This window comes from Anopheles nili, chromosome 3 (assembly GCF_943737925.1).
Source record: "Anopheles nili chromosome 3, idAnoNiliSN_F5_01, whole genome shotgun sequence".
Lineage (NCBI taxonomy): Eukaryota > Metazoa > Arthropoda > Insecta > Diptera > Culicidae > Anopheles > Anopheles nili.
Window position 1 is genome coordinate 43,181,298 of NC_071292.1, and position 13,631 is coordinate 43,194,928.

Consider the following 13,631-nt stretch of genomic DNA (forward strand, 5'->3'; position numbering starts at 1 on the left):
ATTATCCCTCATGTCTTCAATTTTATCGTTCACTGGCCGTAAATCAATAGTGGATGCTGCGGGCTCAAGGTATTTGTTTGACATCTTTAGTTGTCATCCTGACAAGCTTTAATTTCAATTAAAGCTCACTCCTCGTCCATCGACCGGACCGATAGCACCACCACCGATAGCATACGGTTCGGTGGTGAAGTCAATAGAACGCTGCAGCCCGGCAGGATGATGTTGCAGGAAGCGGTGTTCGAACAGACGACCCGAAGCCTTCGCTGAATTCCGGTGCAAAAGGAAGCCCCAACCTTTCTGCACGTGTACCGCACAGTAACGATTACCCCCGAGTCAAAGCCCATCTTGGTCGGGATGGTTCTAACGAACTTAAATTCTCCACCGGAAGCAGCGTCTTGGGGTTGGGTCGACCATCGGGTGCATACGTTTCTCTCAACGCCAGCCAACCGGAAGCACACGTACAAGCCACGTGTGATGTTTTGCATGTGTGCGAGCGAGCATAAGCCGTGCACAAGCGCCAGCGAAGCACAAGCACACGGATATTGTCGTGCGGCAAATGGCAAGCGTATTAAAATTAAAGGGAAAGAGAGATCTAATATATCAAATGTCTTCGGTGGTGGGTGGCCGAAGTGCATGCAGCCGCAGCATCTTACATTGTTGTAACCGACCGTGGATGAGGGAAAATGCGATGCGATACGATCCGTGAGCTGCCGGATTTACGAGCATCAGTCAGCCGTTCCGTGTGCGCTTGGCAGACAAACGACCGGCGAAAGATGATGACGGTGAGTGAATTTTGAGCTTTTGCGGGAGCGAATCCTCTGAAGCCACGAGTTGCGGGTGTGTGCGAGCTCGTGTGTGTGTGCGGGGTCGGTTGCATCGCTGATTGGCAACCAATTTTCCTGCCGTGTCTAGGTTTCGAGAAACGTTGTCAAAAGCCGCGGAACCGCTGACGGCGTGTCCGTGCAAAATACGTTAGCCCAAGCGATAAATCCACGCGTAAGGACAACGTCTTTGTCGTTCACGGTGGTGCCCCAATACCAGAGCTGTCAAGATTTGTGCGGTTTGTAGCGGTGTTTGTGGTGGTTCGTGGCCCCATGAAATTCGCGAAACCGGGCGTTTTGGCTTACGGCAGCAAATTAAGCCATTTGTAAGCGGTTAGTCGCCACCCGCTTTTTTTGGGCTGGATTTTCCTGCTCGAGAACGGTGGTACGGAGCCACCATCGAGCAGCAAGTCATCAATTTCTTTTGAATTTTAATGCACAAACTAGTGCCGCTGCCAACGGAACGAGACAAAGTGTGATGGGATTTTTATGTTTTTGAAAAACTGTCAAAAATGCGATTACTCACAGCTCGCACATTCGGTGCACCGTGCGCTTCGATTGGCTAAAATTCGCTCAGGCCGGTGCTTTGTTTCAGCCATCTCAACAGATTTGAGTATAGCAGAGCCGGAACGTAGAATGGCAGGTTGGATCAGTGCAACAAAGTGCATGAAAAACAGGGAATTCAAAAAAGAAATTGCATTCTCACCAGCTACGTTCTCACCGTTAAATGAAAACAAGTGCAAGAGCGATGGCTACGACCCAGACACAAACCATAATACATCCAATTCGCCGCCAGCCGAAGGTGCATCCACCGCTTCCTGGCCTCGCTTGGGTGCTTTTTTCTTTGTCTGCTGCCTCCGTCTGGCGGGAGGTTTTCCGTCACGATTATGTGCTAGTTTTCGTTTTTCTTTTTTCGCTTTTTCATTATTTCCCTCCCGTCAGCGGTTGGCAGTGGCAACCGGCCGACCCGTAAACCCGGACCGGCAGACTGCCAGAAGATCCTTCGGAGCCTCCGGAGCTTGATCGATGGATTGCACTTGAGGAATGAAAAGTAGTTTTTGCTTCCGCCAGACCCTCTTCCAGACCCGGAACAGCCGACGAGCTTGCAACGAGGCAATTGCCCTCGGGGATTTAACCTCCGAGACGCCCATCTGCTTCCGGGGCGTTACTCGCCGGTGGGCGTTTTGGCAACCCGCCAGAGGGAGAAAGCTGGATGAAATGTCAAAACATTTCACACGACAGCCCGATGACGATGCAACCGAGACGGCGGTTCGTCGGTGAGGAAATGAGCCACCCCGATGCAGGTCCGGGAAAAGCCGGGGCAATGTCGTAAAACGGATGCGAGGCGTAGAGGACATTTTATGATGAATTGCATTTGGACGACAATAACAACTTCCTCGGTTATTCAACTGCCCGCGTTCGCCTGCGTCCTTTCAGCACACCGTCCAGGGTTGTCGTCGTCTGCGCTTCGTCAACCTTTCACGGTGCTGGCGGAGTGTCCTTGCGTAGAAACGGTTAGCCATAAATTAATGATAGGTGTCCGAGGCGTTACACTTCGTGCGCAGTGGACGGTAACAAATGGCTCGAATCACGAGCGGCCGTAATGTGGAAGTGAAAAGGGGAATTGCAATTAGCAAATATGTTTTCGTTGTAAACCAGCTCGCCGGTATCTGCAATCAGTGGGCGTGAATGATGATGACCACCCACGTGCGAAAGGAAAAAGAACCCCTAAAGGACTGCCCCGTTTTGTGAGCTCGCCGTTTGTCAACGCGCGTTACATGAAAGAAATCAAGATCTGCGTTTCATGCGTGCGTTCGACACTCACGTCAGCGTCAGGAAAAGAAGAAGGAAAAAAAATAAAAACCCGCCCTATCAGGACCCATTTCTAACACGTGGTGGTGTTTATCTCGACCCATTGACGGTCTCATCTCGGCTTGCGGAAGAAGGCTACTCGGGAAAATTATTTGATTTTGTCCCGATTAGACGTGTATCCTTTCGTTGCGTAATCCGACGCTCGGTCACCCACCCCCGTAAGGGTGCGTTTTTCAGCCGGTTTTCAGGGAAATGTACCGGTTGAATGAAATCTGTCCCAGGATCCGGTCGGGACCGTTTCCTACCTTTTTCGCGCATTGATTAACCGTCCGCTCCAATTCTGCACCATTCGGGCGTTGTTGTTTCGGGTAAATCCTTTCAAAGCTCTATTTTTACTTTCTCCATTCGGTTGCGCTTTCCCTTTTTTTGTTTTTTTTTCTCACCACCCCGAACACGCTTGAATGGCGTTGCGTGCGGAAAATACGTGATTTAAATATATGATCAAATATCTTTCAACTCACTTTGATGTATCCCTAAGGCTAAATAATCCTCTTCCTAATCTTGTTGGTGCCGGGCGCCTGTGTCTGTGTGCGAGCAGCCGCGCCTGGTTTTTGAGCGAGGGCTTTCCCTTCGATTGAGCTGATCGCATCCGATGATCTGTCCAGGTTTATTTAACTCCGTGATTTGCGCGCGTGTCTTACCACCCTCGGGCCACCGTCAAAGCGGCCTGGTTGAACAATTTGCTAACCTCGCTCGACGCGTTGACGTAAAGTTTCAACACACAGTTCCATGCCATGGAAACTCGGGACTCGCTGGGTGACGCTATTATGGCCGCACCGGGCGGCTCCATGGAAAAACTTTCTCTTATCTAACGAAGTTAGAGGGTTGCGAAGCGCGCCGAGTGATAGGGGAAAAATTGAATCAACTTCGGGATGGCATCAAGGGGACTCAAGAAACAAAAAAAAAATAAAAAAATAAATAAAGGGAAACTTTGGGGGCACCATGCGTAGAGGGCCCGGTTCGTCCCGAAACCAGGGTAGCCGAGAAGGGATCCATTTCCGCGAGCCTGACGTGGGCACGAACCGTCAAATGGCACAAATAGGGCCTCGACGTTCGCCGCCGTGTCGAATGCAAAAGAAGCCGCCGTGTCGAGCGCCAAAAGACACCGGGAAGCAAATCGAAAGTTCCATACAATTACGTTTAAAATTCAATCTACGCACCACGGCCAGGACTTGCTTGCTGGGTGGTGGGTGCTACTCAGCCTCACGCCACCACTGGCAGCCGCCTTGGGGCAGCTTTTCGCCTCGATAAACAGGAAACTGGTCCAAGGTGACGATGGCGAGGCGTGCCGTGGCACTGGAGGAGATTGATCTTGTTTTGCTTCCATGTTTTACCTTTTTTTTTCTCACTTCCCCAGGGCGCAGAGTGGATCAAACGTCAACACACACACACACACACACGCACGCGAGCGTACAAATACACTCACCGACAAAGCTAGAACAGATTCCCTTGCACTCGGGCGTCGTTGTGGTTCGGTGGGATTTTTTCCAGTCCGTTTGCTGAAAAGCGCTTCTCACTCCCAGATCGGGGGATTTTCGATAAACAGGAAACACCGGGCCCGGAAGGTGGCTCCTTTTTCCAGCGTGGCCACTTCGGCACGAGCGTGGCGTGTGATTTGGAATCGCCGTCGGAATCCTAGGCGCAAAAGGGGGAAAGATTATTTATGGCCATCTGGAATCGGGAAAGATGCCACGGATCGATTGATTTATTTTGGGTTTCACTCCGAGTTTCCTTCGATTCTTTTTTTCTTCTTCTTCCATTTGCTGGTTGTTGGTCGGTGTGGCGCACACGAACGCACTGTTGCTGGGGACGCACGGGCCGACGTTACTGACACACATTCACGCGAGTCGGCCATTTCGTGGGGATGGTTTTTCCAGCCGGATTTTGCCCCGTGTCTTCGCCGGTTCAACGTGGGTTAAAAACGTGCGAAAAGAAATATGCAACCGGGCGAAAAAGTAAATTTCCTCCTTTGGCACCTTCCAGCCATGGGGGATGCGGTGGAAAAATCCCTTCCGCTTTTCCATTTCCAATCCGGTTTCCAGGGCCCTGTTGAGTGGAAATGAATGTTCACCCTTCGAGCGTTTGCCAGTCGTGTTCGGGGAGCGGGAAGAAATATTACATAATTTGAAATTCGATACACACAGCGCCGGGCAACACGAGATCCTTGCGTCGATCGTCCCGCATCCCGAGGCCTTGTATTGGACGCAAGAATTATTAGTCTAATGAGCACGTTCCTGGCACGTGACCAAAAGAACCGGAGTCGTCGGTGTGCCGTTGTCGACGCACGGTCCAGTTACGAGGTCCAGCTCTCGGGCATTTACGGAAAAGGATGTTTTCTGCTGACGTCGGGCCGCACTCATAACACATTTCCTTACTTTTCGCATTCCACGCAGGCCGGTTGAGGGTGGTCTGCGAATCGTTCCCTACGGTGTTGATGATGTTGACGAAGGTACGGATCGGAGCGGTGAATGCCATGATACGGGATGAAATGGGTATTGTGCTGGTTTTTTTTTGTTGCTTCGGCTTTTTGTTCGTCGTACGGATCTTGCTTAGCTTTGCACATTTCCACGACCTTTAAGGGACACGAGCAACCCGCGAAAAAGGTGCAAATGTGCGTAAAAATCAATACTTCTGAGATGCCACCAGAATGCCAAACGATTTGTTGATACTCTTGATAGAAGGTATCAAAATACCGTCATCTGGTCACCATTCTGAAGTAAGCCAGGAGTTTACTGACAAACCTCCTGAGCGTTGTTGAAAAACTGCAAACTTGAAGATACTCCGTACCGCATCATTAAAGCACTTCAGATACAGCGTGGCCTCCGTCAACCGCAAATTACACGGCAGTCTCACCGAATAAGCACCTTATCGAGGTCTCAAATGAAGCATTCCCTCGTCGCATCTGCTCGCGTGCTCCAGCAATCTGTGGCACTCGAGAACCTTGTCGAAACCAATCGCTCAGGCCAACCACGCTAGCGAGAAGCTGCGGTACGAGACTAAACCTCTAAACCATTAAGCAAATGACACTTACCTAAGCCGCATCCCTCAACGAGGCGCACGTTGCGCTCGAGATGCACCTAAAATGTTAATTACTGCAATCTCTATGCCGGCGCGTAGAGCAGTACGTGGAAGATGTACGCTCCACGTGCGGCCGGCTCGGCAGGACGTTTCCTTCAAGGACCTGCCATGCACGTCGGTCCGTGCCGGCGCGACGGTGGTTAGCAGCTTGGGATTTATTAATCGACTGCTGGGCTATAATTTATGTTCCGTTCGTATGATTAATTGCAGCCCAAACAGCATCAGTGGCAGCCGTGCCAGGTTCGCCTCGGTGCTTGTTCACCAGCGTGCCCAGAGCTCTCCCGAGGCTAGTAGGAATCGCTCAACCGCACCATCTTGTCGACGGTGCCATTCCGTTGGTACGGGGACAAACCTCAAACAGAAATCACTCTTCACAATGCAGCGAAACAGCGCCCAGTGCGCGAGTACTTTGCCTTTGGGTGGCTGCGGAAGTCCAAAAGGGCGATGGAAAAGACTCCTTCATGTGGCAAAGCTCTTCAACCGGGCTCCACACTGAGGCTCTTCTTTGTCCAGTCGGGTGTGCGAAACAAATCGCTCGTAATTACAGCAGCTTAGTTAGAGCGACTTTGGTGTGCCATCGCGCCAACTCGACTCGGGCGGCTTTGATCCTTTTTTCGAATGGTCCTCCATAGTGACTGGGATGGCGAACGAAAATTACAAAAAAACACACCCCAACGAGTGCATGTCAACTTGTCCCGGGAGAAAAGCGCTACATGCGTCATCAAACCCATCGCCACTCGCGTCGGGATATCGTTTGACGAGGAGAGATCAAAAACAAAAACCCTTGAGTAGCACACAGCAGTAAAATAGTAGAAACAAACGAACGCAACAAAGTCGCGCCCACGAGCAGTTGACAAGGCAACAATCGATACTTTCCCAACCGGGAAAATGTCGGATTTTAGCGCTAGAACGATGCCGATGGGGAAGCAAAAAACGCCCGGACCTTCGCTGTCGAAACATCCATAATGAAGCGCAATCTGTGTTCTGTCCGGTTTTTAGTTCCAAACGGTTGCGAGAGCGGCCGCGTGTGAAACGATGCACGTTGGGAAAGTTCGCTGGAGTATTCCGGGAACGGTATCAAACATCCTTTCGGGGGAAATCGATCCCTAGGGGAATTTCGACTTGCAGTGCAATTGAATAGCCGGCTGCCGACAGTGACATGATCTAAATTGAAATTCTCTCCGGCTTTGATTCCATCAGCATGTGCCGTTCGCGATGAAGCAGTCTTGTGTCGTGAAAAGCATTTATTTAATTGCACTTGCCAATTACTGAAAGGCGAGTGAGCTAAGCCGTTTTTGCTATGCGATTGGGGGGATATAAAAAAATCCTACCCAATCCGTAAGATCCAGCAAATAGCCTTCATTTAAAGACGAGCACACATACACAGTGCATAGCTTTAATGACTGGAAGCTGGATTTTTCATGCCAATTGGCTCGCTCATCGCTCCATCGCTGCAGGAAAACTCCCTCGGCGATGGATATTAGTGACACAATCCGAGGTAAATCCCCACAACTACTTGTTGCCGGAATTTCTTTAGGCATGACATTAAACGCGTAATTAGATTTACTAGGTCATTGACTATCGGGGTCATCCGAGGTATGTCTGCCTTTACCGCGATGAGGAGATTTCAACGCGCGTGCGTCCTTAACGAGAAAAAAGAAGCCATTGCCGCAGTACTTTCTCCATTGCCGACGGGTCGACCTTGCGGTGGGAAAGAATTCCAATCCCGAGGCCTCCATCTGGTCTCGGGTGAGCGCAAGAATTTGCCTCCCCCATCTAATGAGATACGGAAAATTGATTTTTCCATCCGGCTCGCATCGTAAAGTCGGCAAAGCGACGCTAACGGCCTCAGTCCGTCGAAACCGACGAAACGAAACGAAACCGACGTTTGTTTCACCGAGCGCCCTGTGAACGAGCCAATGAAGGCAAATCCCATTACACACATTTACACGCTCGCACAGGTTTAGCCTCGGGGGCCGTCAGGACTCAGCAAGCGACTCTACTGCGCGGGAACGACACGACAGCGAAGGGAGTGATGAATCCTTGCCGTCATGAGGCACGCCTGATGTGGCGAGATTTTGCAAAAACATCCACCAAGCCGCTTTTCCGAGGCTGCGTCGAGTTGGGCCAGATAGTAGTAAATCTAATTATCTAAATAATTATCGCAAATTGCCAAACTCAATTACTCCGGGCTGGCCGGTGAGAGAACGAACGAAAGAAAGAGTGAGAGATAATATGGCTAGGCTCAGAAACGATGCAATGTTGGCCAGCAAACTCGCTCAGTTTGTAAAATCGGGCTGCAAACTTCACCGTCCATGGTTTCGACGTGGAATGTGCCATGTCCCTTCTCAATTTTCCGTCCGACGAGGGACTCGGTCACCATTTTTCACTTAATATGTATGAATAAATGAAAAGCGAACCACTTTCGCTCGAATCACCGCCCGCTCGATGTCGCATACGGATCGAGGTTCTAGTACCCAATTTTCGACCACTTGAGAGCCGCCCGTTCAGGTCGGTGACACCCGCAGAATTTGTCTACTCCCACACGAGGACACGCGCGGCAGCAGGACGAGAGACGAAAATGAAATCGTTTTACCGCCATCTCGTTTTGCACCCGAACGTCCGGGACCCGTTTATGACAGCAGTTTTAAGGGGTGAGTTTAGCTCACAACCCAAACCCGAGGACGTGTGCGATGGTGCTGAGATTTTCGAATCGTTGATTCAACCGAGTGCTCCGGCATTCGAATGTTGACTCCCCCCGGGTAACCGGCGTCCGGTTTTTGTCCGTTTGACCTTCCAACAACCTCCCGGCGTGCGTCCCTCGGCGGCGTCACTGGTATTTATAATTTATGAAGAGGAAAATGTTTCCTTCGTCTGCAACTGATGTAACGCCATAAAGACCACTACACATGTCGACTTGGGTTCGGCTTTCCACGTTCAAAGCTTCTATTTACACACCACGCTCTCTTAGGCGGAGTACCATTCAACTGAATCGCGTTTTTTCGCCCTTTTCTTCGACCACTTCGCAAATGGAAAAACGGACCCGTTGGTCCCATTGGCCCGCCTGAAGGGACGCGGGCGAAACTGGTAGGTGGTTCGACTCCTGTTTTGAGCACATACACACTCACCCACACACTGATGCACACTCTTTTTCCGGTCACTCGAACCTCTCCGACCGGCAACAGACGGAATTTTAAAGTGCCTTTCCGCTTTATTTGATCAGGCAATTTTTCTTACATCCTGCGGTTGGAGTGGTTACGAAATGTTTCAGATTCCGGCCCACTCCCGGAAGCAGGATGCGATTCCACGTGGAAAAGCTAGCCAACATGACGCTGCCACCCTCTTTTGTTGCGCTTTGTATTGGCGGAAAAAATGCTCGTTAATTTCGGCAGCACGACATTCCGTAGGCGATTCGATTTGGCGATAACCGACCGCTGGTTGGCATTCTTGCGAACTTTCACTTTCCCTTTTTAGCAGTCGTTTGATGTTTTTTGGCGATTTGTGTGTGTGTGTGTGTCTCGACGTTTGTGGTCCATTATTTCAAGACATTCCTGGCTTTGGCTCAACGACATCAATAAACGTGCGCAAAATTCCCTCCAAAACGGTCGTTTTCAACCGTCAGTTTAATTTACCAAGCACATTTAACATCAAAGCAAGCGATTCAGCTCAGCGAGCCCACTGAAGCGGAAGCCCGACCGGGTTCGCAGCGATAATACACTTTTCACCCCTTGAAAAGCCTGCCGAAGCGATGCACTATCTCGAGCCAATCGTTCCGATCAATTCAGCAACAGCTCAAACGCCAACACCGTCCCAGGTGATACGGAATGGATTATTCTGGCGCTGCGTTTAATGCCCATGCAGCCAACTGTGGGCTGTGGCCATTCCTAATAGAGCAATTATTTTATCTTCCCTTCTGAACTGCACGGTCACCTGACAGGCTCGATGTTGCCAGCGTTGAGCGGAGTTTCTGTTGCAGGACGGCTCATACACATACAGTTCAGTGTATTATTCAAATTTCATGCGATAGCAATCTCCCCGGCCCTGCGTTGGATCACGTTGCTCATCATCCTCACTGGCCAGGGGAAACTTGTTACGAAGCCAACGAAAGGGGTTTTGAGAGCGAGAGGATGTTCGCCTCATAATCAGGCCGAAGTCATGCGGTCCGAGCGCTTCGCTTCCGACACATGGGCGCCGGGTGGTAAAAAATAGAAAAACGGCTATAATGAAATTGCGCATAATGATATTAAAATGTAATAATCATTCTCTTTTAAAATTTCATCATCGTTTAATGCATTTTTAATTAACTTTATTCTGCATTTAGCAGTCGAGCTGTCAGGGCTGTCACGCTGTTGGGCTAGTTTCGGTGCCGCAGCGTGCTAAGGGTGTGCTGGAACAGGGCCAGTTTGGCGCCAGTGTTTTATGGATGTGGCCGATTAGCGTTCTGCGCCGTTGGGCGATGAGATGATTTTTCATAGTTTTCGCTGTCATTGAATTAAAGCCTGATTGGATTTAGCAACGCGTCCAATTGTTCATCGCGCTCGTCCCCGTTCGTTGTGTTTCGACAAATGCGGCACGGGAAAATCGGTCGATTCGGAATCGGAATAAACGCACGGGGATGTATCATCGCGCCTTGATTAGGTCCATTCGGGGCAGTCGCATATCCTGTCGGCGGCAGTCTGAACCTCAGTGCGTTGGTTCCGCGAGGCGATGAACGATGATAATTTGTGGCTTCGTTGCAATTAGTTTGCCTCATGCGTGGGTCGCTTCGAAATTCGATCGATCCACTGGCACCGAGAAGTCCTCCTCCGACCGAGGTGACCGAGATGCTAATGGGAATGGCTGTTATTGGCAAACGCAGGGCCGAAAGATCGATTGGCTTCGGTTCGAGCGATCGATCACCCGGGAACGCGGGAGTGTTTCGGTGCCGGTAATGCAATAAATTAATAATCATTCAACTGAATGACTTAATCAATCAAATTTCACCGGCATTTCCAACCCATTGCCCAAGGAAGCGGCGCCACCGAGAAGGAGTGGTAAGATTTTCCGGTTCTCGGTTCCGGCCATGAAGGCGATGGAGCGCGTTCCAGCAGGATGAGACCCGAGCAAATTACCACGACTTCGCCACACAAGGCACAAGGCTGCGTGTTTTGTAAAATTAAATTATTGCTTATCGACAGGCTTCAATCTTTGTGCGGCGGCAGAATGAACTATTTACGGTGCGATGGCGTTGTGGCAATTCATAAAAAATGTAGGCGATATTTCGCCCAGAACTCGCTGCCAGTGAGGGTGATTTCGAGAGAAAATTGTAAATAGAAATCAATACAAATAAATGTCAATAAGTTGCCGCTAGCAACAGCAGCGCGTTGTCCTGTTTCTTGGCCACGTTGTCACGGCTTGGAAAGAAGCTGCTGTGCGCGGGGCAATTTTCGTGAATCATCAATTTTGCAAGCGCCCTCCGACGTGCGGAAAAGCGCTTTTTTCTCCTAATGCAGACCGCTTTTTCGATGTGAGGACCTCATTTTTCATAGCACCACCGCCCGAATATCATCCCACATGTATGTCTTCGGTGTTCCTTTAGAACCAGGGTTGGCTTCATTTTTCCCGTCCGTGGCGTTAGATCTTCGAGCTTCACGACCAGCGGCCCCTGCGTACGTGTCACACGCTTTATTAAGATGAATGTCTCGTTTCGTGACGTCGAACACCGGCTCGCACATATTTGCACATGTTTTGGTTGGCTGCTGGCGAGAATCGAATCGAAGGGAAAACTTCCCATCTGAGCACCCAACCCACCCACCTTCGGTTGACCGTCCGTGGCCTTTCACTGATAGGATTCGGAAAAACATTTTCCTCCGACTGCTCACCCGGCGCGTGGGGGAAGAAATATGAAATATTCCTGCATGATTCTGGCACGGCTTTCATCTCCAAGGCGCTCGGGAAAGGTGCGCACTATGGTGCCCATCACTCCACCAAAGCGGACCACAAATAAACGACTTCAGCATTCCCTCGTTTTACACGGCGCATGGCTACCGGAGCCCGTCACCCGAGCAACCGGAAGCCGTACGAGCGGGCGACAATGCCGAGAATTTCGACTTTGATTTTACGGTTTGACGATTTCTCGACACATTTCCCTCTTGCATTGCTCTCGCCTGCTGGGATGAATGGCAACGGAGCAGAAATCGGAAAGCGGATACCCTTACTGCTATGGCAACGGGCAAGTGAACCGGGCTGTAGGAATGTCTCTCGCACCGAGCACGGAATGTAAGGCAAGTTTTCGGGGAAAAAAGGAAACCATTTCCATCCCCGAATCGGTCCCGCCTGCAACGGATGCAAATCATGGGCGAGAATTCTTGGCTTCAGAGTTGTTTAAGGCGCGGTTGCCAGTTGCCCCACGGTTGAAGTGACTCATTTGACGTGGTCCACGGGTGGGTGGTTGAAAATTCTTTGTCATATCTGCCAGCGTTTTGGGGAAGGAACACATGCAAATTAATTGAATTTATGTGCCCGAAAGATAGCGTGGTTTCAGCCACCCGTCAAAGGCAACCGGGCTCGTGGTTGCCTGGCGCACGAAAACATGCAACGGAAATTAATTCCAACCATGTGATATTACAAACGTTTTAAACAACACCAAAAAACACATCGACCCGCTAAAATGACCCCGCACACGAAAATAAAATGTAATACCACATTTTACACCTCCCGGTGGCGATGGAAAATGTTTTCCGCGTACCGCTACCGGGGTTCACCGTGGGGAGTCTTTTTGTGTGTGTGTGTGTGCCGTGATCCTTTCATTCCGCAGTGCATTCAGTGCCGTGTGATGGGTGCGCATTTTTATTTTTTTTTTGCCGTCCTCATCCCACACACAAAATAAATGCCATGTCTGTAAAGGATCGCTTGCGTTCCATCCCAGCGCTCGGTGGTGATCTCACGCCCTGAACAGATTTTGCATACAAAGCAGAGGGAGAAAAGCGGGCTTAAAACAGCATTTCTGGCCGCACCCAAAGAGAAGGCATTCGCGACGGAAAAATAAAATGTTCCACGAAAGTAGTGGGTGCAAAAAAAAGGACCGGGACGAGCCACTCACACACACACATACACACGCGCGCGAATGGAACTACTAAATCCCATGTTACACGGTTGCACTTTCGGGCCACAGTGCTGTGCATGTTCGTGATTTTGTTATGATGATTCGGGGATTTTTCCCGGCCACGGTACCGAGGCACCGGGAGTATTTGACCATTCCTTCACTCGTCCCGCAATAGTCCCTGCCGTGGGAGCCGTTTTGCACCGCGAAATGAAGTGAACACGACGTTGCCGAGTGGCAGCTTAACCCGGGAAAACGCTTGCAATGCACCGCGCTCGCTGCCGGCGCGCTTGCCCTGCAGCAGCTTTTCCTGCAGCAGATGTAACATGTCCGTGGTTTTTTTTTGCTCCATTTCGACCGCGCTCGCGTTGGCGTTCCATTCACTGAACCCGCAATAGGAGGCGGATGCAGGATGAACGCGAAATGCGAGACCTCGCACTGAACTGAATTTAAACTACAAGTCTATACCGTGATTTGGCGTGGCTGAAACTATCCTCTAAGCTTTTCCTGTATACATGGGCCCCCGTTCTTCTGTTCCCTGCTGGCTTCGTGTACACACACACACATACACACTCCGAAGCACGGTATGGAAATGCAATGTGGAAAAAGAAACGACCTTAGTCTGGCGGACAAAAAAACAACCTTCCTCCAAATTGAATTTAGTTTTATTCTCCATCATCGACGTTTGAACAGCGTCATGCGTTTCTTTTTTTTTTCGTTACCCAAGCTCTGTTTCACTGTAACACGAGCTGCTTGGGGTGGGGGTTTTTTTCTGCAAA

General features: G+C 50.3%; 1 protein-coding gene across 1 annotated transcript in view; it reads left to right on the top strand.

Moving 5' to 3' along the window:
• Positions 1–13,631, top strand: part of LOC128727486 (CUGBP Elav-like family member 4) — a 301,981-nt gene that overhangs the window by 197,694 nt on the left and 90,656 nt on the right. Inside the window, exon 4 of the mRNA XM_053821405.1 lies at positions 340–348. Coding sequence (XP_053677380.1) covers positions 340–348 — 9 coding nt within the window. The remainder of the gene's footprint in view (positions 1–339; positions 349–13,631) is intronic.